The sequence below is a fragment of the Mobula hypostoma genome, chromosome X2 (assembly GCF_963921235.1).
Source record: "Mobula hypostoma chromosome X2, sMobHyp1.1, whole genome shotgun sequence".
NCBI lineage: Eukaryota > Metazoa > Chordata > Chondrichthyes > Myliobatiformes > Myliobatidae > Mobula > Mobula hypostoma.
Genome location: NC_086129.1, coordinates 7,021,425 through 7,039,956, shown reverse-complemented (window position 1 = coordinate 7,039,956; position 18,532 = coordinate 7,021,425). Strand labels below are relative to the sequence as shown.

General features: G+C 43.7%; 2 protein-coding genes across 4 annotated transcripts in view; both read left to right on the top strand.

Annotated features, from left to right (window-relative positions):
- Positions 1 to 18,532, top strand: part of LOC134340926 (oocyte zinc finger protein XlCOF6-like) — a 408,299-nt gene that overhangs the window by 15,119 nt on the left and 374,648 nt on the right. The gene's annotated exons all lie outside the window — the stretch shown is intronic.
- Positions 6,843 to 17,341, top strand: LOC134340939 (zinc finger protein 239-like). 2 transcript variants are annotated; one of them, XM_063038537.1, is made up of 2 exons: positions 6,843 to 6,895; positions 13,834 to 17,341. In XM_063038537.1, the coding sequence occupies exon 2, from the start codon at positions 14,145 to 14,147 to the stop codon at positions 15,165 to 15,167; it is 1,023 nt and encodes a 340-aa protein (XP_062894607.1). In that variant the 5' UTR covers positions 6,843 to 6,895; positions 13,834 to 14,144; the 3' UTR covers positions 15,168 to 17,341. The 2 variants fall into 2 exon arrangements, with proteins under 2 accessions (XP_062894607.1, XP_062894608.1); XM_063038538.1 differs by lacking the exon at positions 6,843 to 6,895 and adding an exon at positions 11,041 to 11,068.

Below are 18,532 nucleotides of genomic sequence, written 5' to 3'. Positions count from 1 at the left end.
GAGGTTTCACTGCACACTGTTAATTAGTCAAAGCTTGCAGGTTATTGCAACACACAGAAATGCTGGAGGAACTCAGCAGGACAGGCACATCCATGGAAGGGAGAAACAGTCGATATTTCGGGTCAAGACCCTTCTTCAGCACTGTCCTGTCTCTGCGCACACAATAACGTAGCTATTTTGACACCCGGCCAACAACTTAAAACATGTTTGATGACAAACAGTAATAATTATAGTGTTCGAAACCAACAGTCACTTTTGAACTTCACTCTGCATTCAACAACTGGGAAGTTTAAATATCCAGCAGGCATATTATTTCAAACAAGAGGAAATCTGCAGATGCTGGAAATCCAAGTAACACAGACAAAATGCTGGAGGAACTCAGCAGGCCAGGCAGCATCAATGGAAGCGTACAGTTAACATTTCAGGACGAGCCGATTTGCAGGACTAATGTATACATATATAACACTATCCATGGTGGGCTGGTGGGAGAATGGGCTGAGAGCAGACATGCGGGAAATGGAAGAGATGTGGTTCAGGGCAGCATTGATGGTGGAGGAAGGGAAGCCTCTTTCTTTGATGAAGGAGGACAGCTCCTTCATTCTGGAATGAAAAGTCTCATTCTGACAGCAGATGTGGCAGAGACAGAGGAATTGAGAGAATAACAGAGTGGGAAGAGATTTAGTCTTGGTAGTTGTGAGAGTCAATGGGTTTATAATAGACATCAATTGATAAACTGTCTCCAGGGGTAGAGGGATTTTGAAAGGAGAGGGAAGTGCCAAAAAATAAACCAGTTAAACTTAAGGGTAGGGTGGAAGTTGGAGGCAAAGTTGATGAAGTTGTCTAGATTCGCATGCGTGCAGGACGCAGCACCAATGCAGTTCTCAGTGTTACGTAGGAAAAGTGTGGGTGTGATATCAGTTTAGGCTTGGAACAGACTGTTCCACATAGCTGACAAACAGACAGGCATAGCTGGGACACGTGAGTCCCCATGGATACACCTTTTGTTTGCAGGAAGTGGGAGGAGCCAAAGGAGGAACTATTGACGGTGAGGACTAGTTCCACTGGATGGAGGAGAGTGGTGTTGGAGGGTAACTCGTGTCCAGAAAGAAATAGAGAGATTCGAGGCCTCCATAGTGAGGTATGGGAGTATATAGGGACTGGACATCCATGCCTTGCCTTTCAAGGCACAAAACGAAAGACTGTGTGGCACGCCACTCCTCACACAGACAGTAGGTGGCCGTTGACTCACAAAGAGTTCATCCGCCCTTTGACAGGTTTTGTTTTTAGTCCTGCTGGGTGCCTACACACCCTCCTCCCCGATTAACCGAAGTGCGGCGGGGAGTGTGCAGATTGAGTCACCGACAACCCGACCCGAGACAGGTGGTACCAGTAGCAAGGCAAGGCCCTGACCTGACCCCCTAGGCCAAAGTCGACGTAGTAGTAGTGAACATCCATGGTGAAAATAAGACCGTCGGGGCCAGAGAACTTGCAGTTATTGAACAGATTGCACCTTTTGTTTTCCGCCCAGCATGAACTCGCTGGTGCGTTTGTAGGTGGGATGATCGAGTGAATTTCTTCCCACAGTCCAAGCAAATGAATGGCCTCTCCCTGTGTGAACTCGCTGGTGTACCAGTAGGTCAGATGATTGAGGGAATCCCTTTCCACATACAGATCAGGTGAATGGCCTCTCCCCGGTGTGAACTCGCTGATGTACCTTCAGATTAGATGACCGAGTAAATCCCTTCCTACAGTCTGAGCAGGTGAATGGTCTCTTGCCAGTGTGAATTAAATGATGGGCCTTCATTTCAGATGACCGAGTGAATCCATTCCCACAGTCTGAGCAGTTGAATGGCTTTGCCCCAGTGCGAACTCGCTGGTGTACCCTTAGGTTAGATGACCAAATAAACCTCTTCCCACAGTCTGAGCAGGTGAATGGCATCTCTCTAGTGTGAACTACCTGGTGTGCCAGTAGCTTAGATGACCGAGTGAATCCCTTCCCACTATTTGAGCAGGCCAATGGCCTCTTCCCAGTGTGAACTGCCTGGTGTACCAGTAGGTTAGATGACCGTGTAAACCTCTTCCCACATTCTGAGCAAGTGAATGGCCTCTCCCCTTTGTGAACTTGTTGGTGTATCTGTAGTTTGGATGACTGAGTGAATCCCTTCCCACAGTCTGAGCAGGTGAACGGCATTTCCCAGTGTGAACTCGCTGGGATGAGTGAGTGAGTGAATCACTTCCAATAGTTTTATATCAATTCTCCATCAATTCATCAAGCCAGATGTCAGACGTAGAGAATCCCTGGAACAATCAATCCTGAGAACTGATCTCCAGTGAATAAATGCTGGTGTGTTGTCAGTACCCCGGTTCCAGTCGATTTCACTGAATTAAAAACTTAATTTCAGAGACAAAGCACGTTTCCAGCTGGGATGAGATATTTCTTCATCTCCAAGGATCAACAACTGATATATTGGAGTCACAAAGGAAACATCTAGTCACTCCTTAAACATCTGGACAGAATGTCGCTGTGTTTGATATTGCTGCACACGAATGATTTTTGCTGTTTCTTGCCTGTAAAAATAATTACAAAAGGACGGATTGAATTTTGGGATGTATGGTCATGAACTTCGGAGGAAGAAATAAAAGTGTAGACTATTTTCTAACTGGAGAGTCATTTCAAAACTGTCAAAGATACTTCTGAATCCTGGTGGAGGTTATTTTGCAGGTTGAGTTGGTGGTGAGGAAGGACAACTAGCGTTCATTCATTTTGAGAGGATGAGAACATAAAACAAGGACGCATTTCTGAGGCTTTACAAAGAACAGGCAAGGTCTCACCTGGAGTACTGGGAGCAGTTTTCAGCCCCATATCTAGGAAAGGATGTGCTGACACTGGAGTGGGCTCACTGGAGGTTCACGGAAATGATAATCCAGGAATGAAAGTTGGTCATATGAGGAGCATTCGATAGCTCCGGGCCTCTACTCACCGGAATTCAGAAGAATGAAGGGGGCCTCATTGAAAACCTATCAAATGTTGAATGGTCTCGATAGAATAGATGTGGAGAGGATGTTTCCTGTGGTGGGCAAGTCAAAAGCTCGATGAACCAAATGGCCTAATTTTGCTCCTCTATCTTATGGTTGTATTTCAGATGAGGTAGTTTTAGCCTCTTTGCTGAGCTCTGACATCATACTGTTATAACTGGGGGAAAACGTCATCCTTTAACTGGGCACAGTGCCGGCTTCTGGACTAACCATCAATTTCTCTGACAGTCTTCCTCTCCGTATAAAATTGGGACATTTCTGCCTGTCTGCAGGCCGTGACTTGGCTCAGTTTGATTCTCTCCATTGCGGTTCGTCACTGTTCTCTCTCAGCAGAGCGTGTGTACGGCGGCACAGCAACTGAAATGCTCCCATGCAGATCGCATTTGGTGCTGCATTTATGGAACTTTCTTTCACATAATGTTAATTGAAAGTGCTGAGCAGATTTTCAGGCTGTGCTGAAAAAAAAAAATCCTGCTCACACCAATGGTCATGTTACACAGCGCTGCGAAGAGCCCGTGATATTACACGGCTCATCCTGGAGACTCCGATTACGTTGACCCAGCCACCCCAGGTGATGGACGTTGGTGAACCCATTGATGGCAATGCCAATGAATATGAGGGTAAGGGGGGGGGCAGTAGTTTTTCTTATTCTCACGTTCTGTGATGTGAAATCTACAGATCACCTGTTACCCAGGACAGAACAAGTTCTCACGGGTAGAAAGGTCCGGAACAAGAGGAGGTGGAACTAAAGCTGATGGAAGGATTTTGTGTTTCTTTCATACATCACCAATTGGCATTGTCACTGACTGAAAGGCAAACTGAGTTTAACTGGGATCAGTATTTTTGTTCCGAGTTCAGAATACCTGGATCCTTTGATCTGATTCTATCTGGTACATACACGCATCCAAAAAGATTATGTATGCAATCTCAGTGTTTGGGTAATATCCTCCCACATTTCCCGACTTTATTGTTGTGCATTGCGATGGAGACACGAATACAATGTTTACTCCCTTGGATGTAAGAATTAAAACTTTATGATTATTTATTATTATTATTAGATAGCTATAGGCAATGTCTGCAAAACCCATCCGCTCCCATTCCCTACACCTGCACTTCGAAACACGTCTTTGGCAGGTAGTATCACCTGTGGCTTACTCTTGAGGGGGAGTGCAGTAGCTTTTCCCAGTGCAGTGTCACAGTTTGTGATGTGAAATCTACAGGACACTTGTTACCCAGAACAAAGGTGTTTGATATCATTGTGTGCCCAGTGAGAATAGTACAAAAATGTTCTCACGGGTAGAAAGTTCCGGAACAAAAGGAGGTAGAACCAAAGCTGATGGAAGGATTTTGTGTTGTTTTTCATACAGCAGTAATTGGCATTTTTACTGACTGGAAAGTAAACTCTTCATCTTAGTTTAACTGGGAACAGTATTTTTGTTCCAAGATCCTAATATTTGGATCCTTTGATCTGAGTGTATCTGGTACATACCTGTATAAAAGCAATTATGCATACAATCTTAGTATTTGGGCAATATTTTCCACATTTCCCGTCTTTATTGCTTGTACATTGCGATGGAGACACAAATAACGATGTTTACTCCTTTGGATGTAAGAATTCAATTTTTACTATTATTATTATTATTATTATTATTATTATTATTATTATTATTGGATAGAGACAGCTCAGCAATGTAAAACCCTTCCGCTCCCATTCCCTACACCTGTACTTCGAAACACGTCTTTGCGCAAGCGCAGAGGGCGCAGGTAGGGTGACCTATGGTTTACTCTTTACCCAGAAGAACCCACAATCGAGAGACCCTTTTATCCGCTGCGGTTCCTGCGATGCGCATGCGCCATAGGAATGGCGGTGGCGGTAGCGCCAGTTCATCATCAGCAGAAACTTCCCGGGGCTCTCGTTCCTCTTCATGGGTCGACTGAGTCGTGGTGGCGGTATGAAACCACCTCTCTCACCTCAGGACCATTTCCATCCCACCCATCCTGAGGTCGGAGGGGTTAAAATTCCACCTCTAAATTTGTTTTTACATTGATTTATTTCTCATTTTAAAAGTTACCATTTCTATGTGCCGATGGATGTTTGTCTTTCGGAGCAGTTCTGTCTGAAGTTGTATACTCTGATGGGATTTACCCCGGGTGGACCAGGTGGGAGTTACGGTACTGTCTCTGGAGAGGATGGAATAGGAAGAGATGGATATCCAGCTCCGAGCTCACGAGGACCAGACCGACGGAGTCCACCCCTCGCCATAAACACCTGCCACTCAGTCGAGCTGCCTTTGGGGCCGATATACTCTCCCTGGCTGTGCCAGCCACAGGATTAAAGATAGCCCATAGGGATTGTGGAGATGACTTGCGGGTATGTCCACGTTGGAGAGTAGGGGGTGGGTCACATTAAAGGCCATTTGAGATCTGAAACTGCCCTCCACAAAGTTTAACCCACCCTCAACAGGGATGCCCCTGAATGGGGTGGATTCCAAACGGGTGGTTCCTCATAAAGAGCCAGTGCCAACCGGAGGCCAGGATCCTGGTGCTAGGTTAGTGCCAGCAGAGAGCACGATGTGCGCCGCCAGTGAATGACGCACAAACTGCATCTATCGGCGACTGGGGGAACCAGTCATATTCTGGTACGGATGGGCAGAGCCTGCTGGTGTCAGAAAAGGAATCATCCTCTGTTCTGGGAGGTCTCGGTGGCAGTGTGTTCATATAAACCTAGAACACATTACATGTCCTTCGGCCCACAATGTTGTGCTAACCATGTATTCTACTCTAGAAACCGCTTAGAATTACCCTACCGCATAGCCCTCTTTTTTTTTAGGCTCCGTGTACCAATCTAAGAGTCTCTTAAAACACCCTATTGTATTCGCCTCCTTCACCGTCACCGACAGTGCATTCCGCACACCCACCATTCTTTGTGTAAAAAAACTTGCCTCTGACATCTCCTTTGTGTAAAGGGTTCTTCTTTCGTGTTACTTGCTAAGGCTAATAAAAATGACTTCTCTGTAATTTGAACTGCTGATGTAAGGGGTTCTCTGTAGCAGCATGTTTGGGTTATAATTAGCGATAACGGGTCTTGTATTCATGTGTAACCAATAGGGACAGATGCTATTCTTTCTTGTGTATTTGAAAGCTGTTGTTTGCGCGGGATTTGGGCAGAACGCGCCACGGGGATGAAGAGAGAAGACGCACACGAAGAGATGCTGTGAGCTGGCCAGCGGAGCGGACCCCGAGCGGGGACTCGGAACCCACGGAGTTCGGAAGAAATCGAATGGTGAACCGAGGATACTGCGTGAGCTCCAGCGAGTTCTTTGTGCAGGAACTGTCGAATTATTATTCTTGGCGCCTTTTTATTTTATAATTTGCTTCTCTACTAATCGCATATTTCAAGTAAGAGTTATAAAATCTTAATTATTTAACCGCATCCATTGTACGGCTTGTCATTACGGGGTACTGATTTGAAACAGAGGACACATCGCACAGCATGCACCCAGCATTTTGTGTGTATGTGTCCACATTTCCAGCAACAGCAGAATCTCTTGTGTTTTATACCCGCATTTGTAAAGGGTTCTACTTTGGCATTAAACACGCGGATACTTAATTGTATTGTTTGTGGGAGCGGCTTTCTGCGTTAAAAGAGCTGCTGAGTATTCTACACACAAAAAAAATTGAGGTATGGGCATGGAACCGGAGCTTGCAGAAACTTTTAATGGCACCGTGATTACCCATAAAGCTCTGCGTAACAATTTTCGCCGTAGCACCGATCGAATGCGCAGGCGTCAGGGTTGCGGGTGTTCCCGAATAACACGCATGCGCGCAGTACACAAAGGCCTCGCGGAACCGGCTCCAGGTAAGAGATGGTTTGCGGGCGAAAGATATCAACATTGACTGCAGTACAATTGCTGTGGATTCCGGACTCCGTAGCCCGTAATCCCGGGACAGTGCTCTTGTCTTCCCTCTCTCTGAGCCCCACGATCCGTACACGGAACCGCGGAGCTTCCGGCTGATCAGGGAATGGGAACCGGTGGATCTCTCAGACAGAGCTGAGCTCATAGAAACATAGAGAATAGGTACAGGAGTAGGCCATTCGGCCCTTCGAGCCTACACCGCCATTCAGTATGATCATGGCTGATCATCCAACACTGAACCCTGTACCTGCCTTCTCTCCATACCCCCTGATCCCCGTAGCCACAAGGGCCATATCCAACTCCCTCTTAAATATAGCCAATGAACTGGCCTCAAACTGTTTCCTGTGGCAGAGAATTCCACAGATTCACCACTCTCTGTGTGAAGAACTCTTCCTAATCTCGGTCCTAAAAGGCTTCCCCTTTATCCTCAAACTGTGACTCCTCGTTCTGGACTTCCCCAACATCGGGAACAATCTTCCTGCATCGAGCCTGTCCAATCCCTTTAGGATTTTATACGTTTAAATCAGATCCCCCCTCAATCTTCTAAATTCCAGAAAGTATAAGCCTAGTCGATCCAGTCTTTCATCATATGAAAGTCCTGCCATCCCAGGAATCAATCTGGTGAACCTTCTTTGTACTCCCTCTATGGCAAGAATGTCTTTCCTCAGATTAGGGGACCAAAACTGCACACAATACTCTAGGCGTGGTCTCACCAAGACCTTGTACAACTGCAGTAGTACCTCCCTGCACCTGTACTCGAATCCTCTTGCTATGAATGCCAGCATACCATTCGCCTTTTTCACCGCCTGCTGTACCTGCATGCCCACTTTCAATGACTGGTGTATAATGACACCCAAGTCTGATTGCACCTCCCCTTTTCCTAATCGGCCACCATTCAGATAATAATCTGTTTTCTTGATCTTGCCACCAAAGTGGATAACCTCACATTTATCCACATTAAATTGCATCTGCCATGAATTTGCCCGCTCACCTAACCTCTCCAAGTCACCCTGCATCCTCTTAGCATCCTCCTCACAGCTAACACTGCCACCCAGCTTCGTGTCATCCACAAACTTGGAGATGCTGCATTTAATTCCCTGGTCTAAGTCATTAATATATATTGTAAACAACTGGGATCCCAGCACTGAGCCTTGCAATACCCCACTCGACACTGCCTGCCATTCTGAAAAGGTCCCGTTTATTTTCACTCTTTTTTTCCTGTCTGCCAACCAATTCTCTATCCACATCAATACCTTACCCACAATACCGTGTGCTTTAAGTTTGCACACTAGTCTCCTGTGTGGGACCTTGTCAAAAGCCTATTGAAAATCCAAATATACCACATCCACTGGTTCTCCTCTATCCACTCTACTAGTTACATCCTCAAAAAATTCTATGAGATTCGTCAGACATGATTTTCCTTTCACAAATCCATGCTGACGTTGTCCGATGATTTCACTGCTTTCCAAATGTGCTGTTATTACATCTTTGATAACTGACTAGCATTTTCCCACCACTGATGTCAGGGTGACCGGTCTGTAATTCCCCGGTTTCTCTCTTCCTCCTTTTTTAAAAAGCAGGTTACATTAGCCACCCTCCAATTCTCGGAAACTAATCCAGAATCTAAAGAGTTTTGAAAAATTATCACTAATGCATCCATTATTTCTTAGGCTACTTCCTTAAGCACTCTGGGATGCAGACCATCTGGCCCTGGGGATTTATCTGCCTTTAATCCCTTGAATTTACCTAACACCACTTCCCGACTAACATGTATTTCCCTCAGTTCCTCCATCTCACTAGACCCTCGGTCCCCTACTATTTCCGGAAGATTATTTATGTCCTTCTTAGTGAAGACAGACCAAAGTAATTATTCAATTAGTCTGCCGTGTCCTTGTTCCCCATGAGCAATTCAACTTTTTCTGACTGTAAGGGACCTACATTTGTCTTAACCAGTCTTTTTCTTTTCACATATCTATAAAAGATTTTACAGTCTTTTTATGTTCCCTGCCAGCTTTCTCTCATAATCTTTTTTCCCTTTCCTAATGAAGCCCTTTGTCCTCCTCTGCTGGACTCTGAATTTCTCCCAGTCCTCAGGTGTGCTGCTTTTTCTGGCGAATTTGTATGTTTCTTCTTTGGAATTGATACTATCCCTAATTTCCCTTGTCAGGCATGGGTGCACTACCTTTCCTGGTTAATTCTTTTGCCAAACTGGGATGAACAATTGTTGTAGTTCATCCATGCGATCTTTAAGTGCTTGCCATTGCATATCCACCGTCAACCCTTTAAGTATCATTTGCCAGTCTATCTTAGCTAATTCACGTCTCATACCTTCAAAGTTACTCTTCTTTAAGGTCAGAACCTTTGTTTCTGAATTGACTATGTCACTCTCCATCTTACTGAAGAATTCCAGCATATTATGATCACTCTTACCCAAGGGGCCTGGCACGACAAGATTGCTAACTAACCCTTCCTCATTGCTCAATACCCAGTCTAGGATGGCCTGCTCTCCAGTTGGTTCCTCGACATGTTGGTTCAGAAAACCATTCCACATACATTCCAAGAAATCCTCTTCCTCAGCACCTTTACCAATTTGGTTCACCTAATCTATATGTAGATTGAAGTCACCCATTATAACTGCTGTTCCTTTATTGCACGCATTTCTAATTTCCTATTTAATGCTATCCCCAACCTCACTACTACTGTTAGGTGGCCTGTACACAACTCCCACCAGCGTTTTCTGCCCCTTATTGTTATGCAGCTCTACCCATATCGATTCCACATCCTCCCGGCTAATGTCCTTCCTTTCTATTGCGTTAATCTCCTCTCTAACCAGCAATGCTACCCCACCTCCTTCTCTTTCATGTCTATCCCTCCTGAATATTGAATATCCCTGAATGTTGAGCTTCCATCCTTGGTCACCCTGGAGCCATGTCTCTGTGGTACCTACTATATCATATTAATTAATAACTATCTGCACATTCAGTTCATCCACCTTGTTACGAATGCTCCTTGCATTGACACACAAAGCCTTCAGGCTTGCTTTTACAACACTCTTAGCCCTTATACAATTATGCTGAAAAGTGGCCCTTTTTGATTTTTGCCCTGAACTTGCTATCTAAATGTAAGGATTCGGAACACAGAGAAAGGGAGCAAAATCTTTTACATCAGCTGTTAAGAAAATCACCTTTGTTCAGCCTCCAATCACAAACAAGAGGAAATCTGCAGATGTTGGAAATCCAAGCAACACACACAAAATGCTGGAGGAACTCAGCATTAGTACTCTTTTGCATAGATGCTGCCTGGGCTGCTGAGTTCCTCCATGCTTCTTCTACCTCCTCGTGTTCTAGATTTTTCTACCCGTGGGAACATGTTTTGACCCATTCTCTCTGAGTACGTAATGATATCAAACACCTTTGTCCTGGGCAGAAGTAGCTTTCACATCACAAATGTGTCAGACTCCAATGAGACAGACTACTGCCCTTCCCTTCATATTCATTGGCATTGCCATCAATGAGTTCACCACCGTCAGTCACCTGGGGGAGGGTTCAGGGGAAATATTTGCGTACAATACTGAAACTGGTGTTACCTGTGTGTATTGTGGCAATGGAAAAGTTCCTGGAGAATTTGCAAGTGGGACGAGTGGAGTGATATTTGGAAACCTGACGTTTTAAAGCATCATTTTGCAAGCAAGTCACATATGGACAGTGTGCAAAAGCTCTGGCAAGAAAATCCTTCATAACCCACTACAGGCCTGCTGCATAGGATGTGTGAGAGTGCAGATGAACTCGATCAAACCCAGAGGAGATCAAAGTTCTATTGACAGTGATTTGCTAGCTGTTGAAATGAATACCTCTATATATACAATTCAGCGTGCACATGTTGTTGTCACCATGCAAAAAATAAAATGCACATTGCAGGATTTTTGTGCCTACTGGTCATTACAAATTAGAGGAGACATTGATGGGAAGGTGGGGAGACCTCCAGTGTCCCTGACCGACAAGATGTCCATCCAGCTGCAGCTTGTAACCCTTCATTTTATGGAGTTGGAGCTGGAAATGGATGAATTCCGGCTCATCCGGGAGTCAGAGATGGTGATAGATATGACATGAACAGAGGTGAGTTACATCCAGGGTGCAGGACACAGGAAACTGGGTGAGGGTCAGGACACAGGAAACTGGGTGAGGGTCAGGAAGGGAAATGAGGTTAAATAGCCATCGCAGAGTACTCCTGTGGCCATCCCCCACAACAACAGGTAGTCCACTTTAGATATTGGTGGGCGTGTGGGTATTACCTGGCAGTGGAAAGTCAAAGAGGTGATAAGTGATTTGTTTGTTAGGGGAACAGAACTAGAAGGGGAATAATATCCTCGTGGTAAGGCTTGCTAGTGCCACCATTGGCAAGAATTAATCAGTCTGATGGCCTGGTGGAAGAAGCTGTCCAGGAGCCTGTTGGTCCTGGCTTTTATGCTGCGATACCGCTTCCTGGATAGAAGCAGCTGGAACAGTTTGTTTTTGGAATGACTCGGGTCCACAATGATCCTTCAGACTCTTTTTACACACCTGTCTTTGTAAATGTCCGTGATAGTGGTAAGTTCACATCTACAGATGTTTTGTTACCAGAAATAACGTATAATCTATCATCCCGTTGGCTTTTCTCTCCCCAGATCAAAAAAACAATCAAAATCAGAATCGAGTTTATTCGATTCAACTTTATTGTCATTGTGCCGAGTACAGATACAAAGCCAATGAAATGCAAATAGCATCTGACCTGAAATGCAAACAAAAGTGTTCTTTACAAAATAACTTCGAATAAAAGAAGTGCCACAGCACACAAATATAAAAGTACTGAGACAGTACGTTATCACCGACATGTGTCATGAAACTTGTAAACTTAGCAGCAGCAGTTCAATTCAATACATAATAGAGAAATAAATAAATAAATATTTCTTATTCATTACTCTTTATAGAGTATATGTATATTGATTAAATCTAAAAAAAACAGGAATAATGCCCAAGCACAGATATTTAAATAATCTTCAGTGATAGGTGAGGTACTGGAGGATTGGATGACAGCCAATGTTGTTCCGCTGTTCATGAAAGGCTCTAAAAATAAATGAAGAAATTATACATCGGTGAGCCTGACATCAGTAGTGGGAAAGTTATTGGAACGTGTGTGCAGGAACCGGATATATAAGTATTTGAATAGATGTGGACTGATTAAGGAGAGGCATCATGGCTTTGTGCATGGTAGGTCATGTCTAACCGATTTTATAGAATTTCTCTTTGAAGTTACCAGGAAAGTGGATGAAGGCAAAGCAATGGATGTTGTTTACATCGACTTTAGCAAGGCACTCGACAAAGTCTCATATGGAAGGTTGGTCAAGAAGGTTCGGTCACTCAGCATTCAAGATGAGATAGTAAATTGGATGAGACACCGGCTTTGTGAGAAGCCAGAGTGTGGTAGCAGATGGCTGCCTCTCTGACCAGAGGCCTGTGACTAGTGGTGTGCCGCAGGGATCGGTACTGGATTTGTTGTTCTTTGTCATCTATATCAGTAATCTGGATGATAACTTGGTTCGCTGGGTCATCAGATTTGTGGATGACACCAAGATTGGTGGTGTAGTGGACAGCGAGGAAGACTATCATGGCCTGCAGTGCGATCTGGACCAGCATGAATAATGGGTTGAGAAATGGAAAATGGAATGTAATGCAGACGAGTGTGAGGTGTTGCACTTTGGTAGGATCTAGGTCTTACAGTGACCGGTAGCAAACTGAGGGGTGCTGTAGAAGGAAGGGATCTGGGAATACAGGTCTATAACTCACTGAAAGTGGTGCCCCAGTTTGATAGGGATGGAAAGAAAGATTTTGGCACAATGGCCTTCATAAAGTAAAATACTGAGTACAGGAGATGGATGTTATGTTGACGTTGTACAAGACATTGGTGTGGCCTAATTTGGAGTGTTGTGTGCGGTTTTGGTCACCTACCTACAGGAAGGATGTAAAAGAGGTTGAGAGAGTTCAGACAGCACTTACAAGGATGCTGCCACATCTGGAGGACTTGGGTTATAAGGGAAGATTGAACAGGTCAGGACTTTATTCCTTGGAATGCAGAAGATTGAGGGGAGATCTGATGGAGGTATACCACAATTATGAGGGGTATAGATAGGGTAAATGCAAGCTGGCTTTTACCACTGGGATGGGGTGGGACCACAACCGGAGGCCGTGGGTTGAATGAGCAGCCAGCACAAGTGGTGCATGCGAGCTCAATTTCAACATTGAAGATGTTTGTATAGGTACCTGGATGGTAGGGGTACGGGAGTAGACAGTTTAAATAGTTCAACACAAACTAGATGGGCCAAAGTGCCTGTGTTGTGTTATACTTTTCTATGACTGTGACAAGAACCTTAAAAAGTACTAATTTTTTAGTCCTTTTAACAGCTGTGCAGATCAACCATACAGTACATCTGAGCAGGAGATATTTACATGGCGTTAAAACAATGGCACTTTAAATTAACAGTACATAAAAGAAAATCACAGCTGCACGTCAACAAAGGCTAGTTGTGTGAGAGTGTTTCAATTACTGTGGGGCCAGGCACCCATGCAGCTCAGTGGGAACAGGGAATAACACCAATGGAGAGAGTCAAACTGAGCCAGGTCACAGACTGGAGATGACAGAAATACCCCATTCTTAGAGAGACAGGAAGAGCATCAGAGAGTTTGATGGTCATTACAGATCCCAGCTCTGTGCCCAGTTAGAAGATGATTTCTCTCTCCAACTTGGGTTGAACCTCACTGTAACAGTTCACACCTTGGCAACTAAAGTGATCTCATCTGAAATGTTGTCCTTCATCCATTGATGGATTTTGTATATCTTTTTACAGGTTAAAAACAATAAGGAATTTGTCTAAGAGAATCTCAATCTCAACACGTCTCTGCCCAAATATTTAAGAAGTGCAGCAAGGGATTCAATCAACCGTCCTTCCTGCTCAGAGTGTGGGGAGGGATTCACTGGGTCATTTCAACTGAAGGTACATCAGCAAGTTCACACTGGGACAAGGCCACTCATCTGTCTGTGTGTGAGAAGGGATTCAGTTGGTCATCCCACCTGTGGACACACCAGTCAGTTCACCCTGGGTAGAGGCTGGTCATCTGCTGAATTTGTGGGGAAGGATTCACTTGGTCATCTGACTTAATGGCTCACCAGCGAGTTCACACCGGGGAGCGGCCATTCACCTGCTCGGACTGTGGGAAGGGATTCACTCGGTCATATAATCTGAAGGTACATCAGAGAGTTCACAATGGAGAGAGGCCGTTCACTTGCTCAGACTGCGGGAAGGGATTCACTCGGACATCCGACCTACTGGTACACCAGTCAGTTCACACTAGGGAGAGGCCATTCACCTGCTCAGACTGTGGGAAGGGATTCACTCGGTCATCCGACCTACTGGTACACCAGTCAGTTCACACTAGGGAGAGGCCATTCACCTGCTCAGACTGTGGGAAGGGATTCACTACATCATCTCACCGACACAGACACCAGTCAGTTCACACTGGGGCGAGGCCATTCACCTGCAAAGACTGTGGGAAAGGATTCACTCAGGCATCTCACCTACTGAGACATTGGTCAGTTCACACTGGGGAGAGGCCATTCACCTGCTCCGACTGTGGGAAGGGATTCACTCAGGCATCTCACCTACTGACACACCAGTCAGTTCACACTGCCGAGAGGCCGTTCACCTGCTCAGTCTGTGGGAAGACATTCACTCGGTCATCCGACCTACAGAGTCACCAGCGAGTTCACACTGGGGAGAAGCCGTACACCTGCTTAGACTGTGGAAAGGGATTCACGCGATCATCCACCCTATTGGCACACCAGTCAGTTCACACTGGGAAGTGGCCATTCACCTGCTCAGAATGTGGGAAAGGATTCACTCAGTCATCCGAACTACTGGCACACCAGTCAGTTCACACTGGGGAGTGGCCATTCACCTGCTCAGACTGTGGAAAAGGATTCACTCGGTCATCCGAGCTACTGGCACACCAGTCAGTTCACACTGGGGCGTGGCCATTCACCTGCTGTGAATGTGGGAAGGGATTCGCTCGGTCATCTCATCGACAGAAACACCAGCGAGTTCACGCTGGGGAGAGGCCATTCTCCTGCTCAAATCTTGGGAAGAGATCCCCTCAGCCATCACCACCAAATGTGCATCACTGAGTTCACACTGGGGAGAGGCCGTTCACCTGTTGTGAATGTGGAAGGGATTCAGTCAGTAGTCATACCTTGTGACACACTACTGGGTTCACACTGGGGAGAAAGTTTCAATTGGCTGCATGCTGGATATTTGTCCATCACCATTGCTGAATGCAATTTCAAGAGTGACTGTCGGTGCTGAACTCTACAATTATTGCTGTATAAGATTCCTTGATCTGAAAAAAGCATTTGACACCATTGACCATAAATTATTATGATCAAAATTAGAAAGATATGGTATTACAGGGGTGGCACATGGCTGGTTAAGTAGTTATTTGGAAGACATGCATCAGTATGTGCATATAAACAACACAAATTCAAAACTTTTGAAAGTAATTTGTGGGGTTCCACAAGGTTAGTGCTTGGTCCATTGCTGTTCACATTGTATATAAACAATATATGTAGGGTTTCTCAGACATTAAAATGTGTATTATTTGCTGATGCTACAACTATATTTTGTAGTGAGGAACATCTGAAACAACTTATGGATACAGTGGAGAAAGATCTAAAAATTATAAAGAAGTAGTTTGATATTAACAAATTATCACTGTATCTAAGTAAAACTAAATTCATAATATTTGGAAACTGTGTACCAAACTCATAGAGTAAACTTGGAATAAGTGATGTTTAAATTGATAAGGTATCTGAAACAAAATTTTTAGGAGTGGCAATAGATAACAAATTAAGCTGGAAACCACATATAAATTATGTCAAAGCAAAAATGTCAAAGTCTATTGTAACACTGTACAAAGCGCAAGATTTCTTAAATCAGGAATCTTTGTATACATTATACTGTTCACTTATAGCCCCATACATGACTTACTGTTTGGAGATATGGGGAAATACATACAAAACCAATACAACTTCAATTTTTCTACTCCAAAAGAAAGTCATACAAATTGTAAATTAGGGAAGTTATTATGAGCCAACCAATCCACTATTTATTCAACTAAACACTTTAAAATTCAGAGATTTTGTAGATTTTAAAATAATACAAATTATGTATAAAGTAAAAGATGGACAGTTACCACAAAGTATCCAAAGGTTGTTTAAAATGAGAGGAAGTCAGAATAAATTGAGGGGAACATGTATATTTCAAAAACAAAGGATAAGAACAAATGTAAAAAAAAAATCATTGTATTTCGGTCAGAGGTGTGAATCTATGGAACAGTTGTAGTGAGAATTTAAAAACATGCACCACACTTAACAAGTTTATAAAATTATTTCAAAATAATTTAATGAACAAATATAAAATACATGATTTAAAATGAATGGGTGTCATGTAAATAAATGATACTTGGAACTGGATTTTGTGTTAAAAGATAATGATTGTTTTTGTTTTGATGTGATGATTGACACCAGATATCTTGTTGTATGAGTAAGCGGGGTAGACATAATAAGCTGTCGGTTCAGCCTACACCCTGTCAGTCTGTTTTAAAGAATATCTGTGTTTTTTGTTGTAATTTTGTCTTATGAAATTATCATTATAAAATCATCATTAAAAATGATGCTTTTTGTTATGTTTGTACTGACCGAAATAAATTCCATTCATTCATTCATTCATTGCTGCTGCTCACCACACCCAGTTCTGCACCCTGCTCACTGGGCATGGGAGGACATTCTTCTGCTGCTCATTCCCCTTTAATGGGACTGGAGTTTAATATTCTGGATCTGAGACAAATAAATCAGTTCTATTTTAAACTCTGTCTCCGGTACTTAGTGAATTTATAACAGAACTAGTGTACAGTAGAGAGTTAACTCAGGCCGGCTGGACCCTGCCAGTGATTCTGTTCCACAACAGTCCTTTTAAATCCTCCCCTGTTGCTCCCCTCTTGCTCTCCCTGTGGTGATGGGTTCCAAACAGTCACCACTCTGTGGGTGAAGAGGTTTCCCTTGAATTTTCTGCAGACTGAAGAAGACGAGCTGACGGCAGTTCTGTCTGAGATAGTCTTCGCTCCTCAAATCTCTGTGCTAAGGACGAATGACATTGGTAGTTAACCTCCTTATTCAGGGCTTATTTCCACATTATGGGTCATCTTCCATGCTTCTAAAGGGTTGTTGAAAACCACCACTGTCCTCTAAAGACTGAAAGCAGAATGGGAAACCATCAGTTGGATGTTCAATGGAGCAGGGTCAGAAACCAGAGGCAGGTCTGCACAGGGCAGAGTTTGGAGCTATGGACGATGGGCAGGGTAAGAACGTATGATGAGAATGGAATCGGCAGCGGGGCGTGGCAACGAATGAGAGAGTAGCAACATTTGGAAGCTGATTGACAGGGAAAATAATTCGGTTGTTGGACTGATGACACCAGCAATGCCCGTTGTGAGGTGCTCCACTGGTCGAGGAACATGTGTGTGTTGGGAATGGTTATATCTATTGAGGGAGTTATTCCTGCTTGTTTATCCTGTAATATTAAATCCAGGTGGTTATTATGGATTATCCTAGCTGAAATAACGTATTGATTATCACAAAATTTGTAATATTTTGACTCTAAAACTGGATCAGGCTTGAATTTATGGTTCCTTTATGAAGTGATGGAGGGTATTCATGAGTTTGTATTTTAAAGCAAGATTTTTGCCACTTGATTGTACCTTTGTAAGTAATCAGATTGAGTTAAACTGCTGCAGGATCCTGGAATATGTTGGATTGTGGCTGGTTTCTCTTGGCATTTTCTGCACTTTGTGCCTTGTTTGTTTGTATTTCATGTATTTTCGATTTTTTTTTTCCTTTTGTTAACCACGTTATCATGTATTTCTGCAAGGAACACCTCTGTTTCTGGGAAGAGGTCTCCAACTCTCAGTCAGGTGCTCGTTGCTTCCTTGACACCATCTCGTCTGTTCAGATCCTTGGGATGTCTCCCATGGAGGGTCATACTCATTCCACTGGTTGATGTTTTCTTCCAGAGTGATGATTCATTTTTCTGAGTTGGTCTCTCAGTTAAGTTTTCTGGTCTGTATTTCTTATCACGATTACATATACGCACATGGAGCGCTGAATCCTGTTCATTTTTGATGAAAATATATACTTAGATTTTTTATCTGACTTCTTTGTGATTTTTTCATGTATGTTATTTCTCTTCGTCCTTCTATCCAAGATAGTGTTAATCTAAGTGGGTTTGAGTGTAAATAGTTCTTATTTATCGTTGTAAATGTTACTGATTGAAACGGGTCCAAGATATTTTTCTGAAAAAAAGTCAATGTTGGTATTGATGAAAGTGTTTATTGCCATTGTTGTATTTGTTAACTATTGAGCTGGTTTTGGCAGGATTTTTTAAGCCTTGGACTAAATTTTGTCAAAGGCTTTCCCTATTTTGCACTACTTTCTCCTTT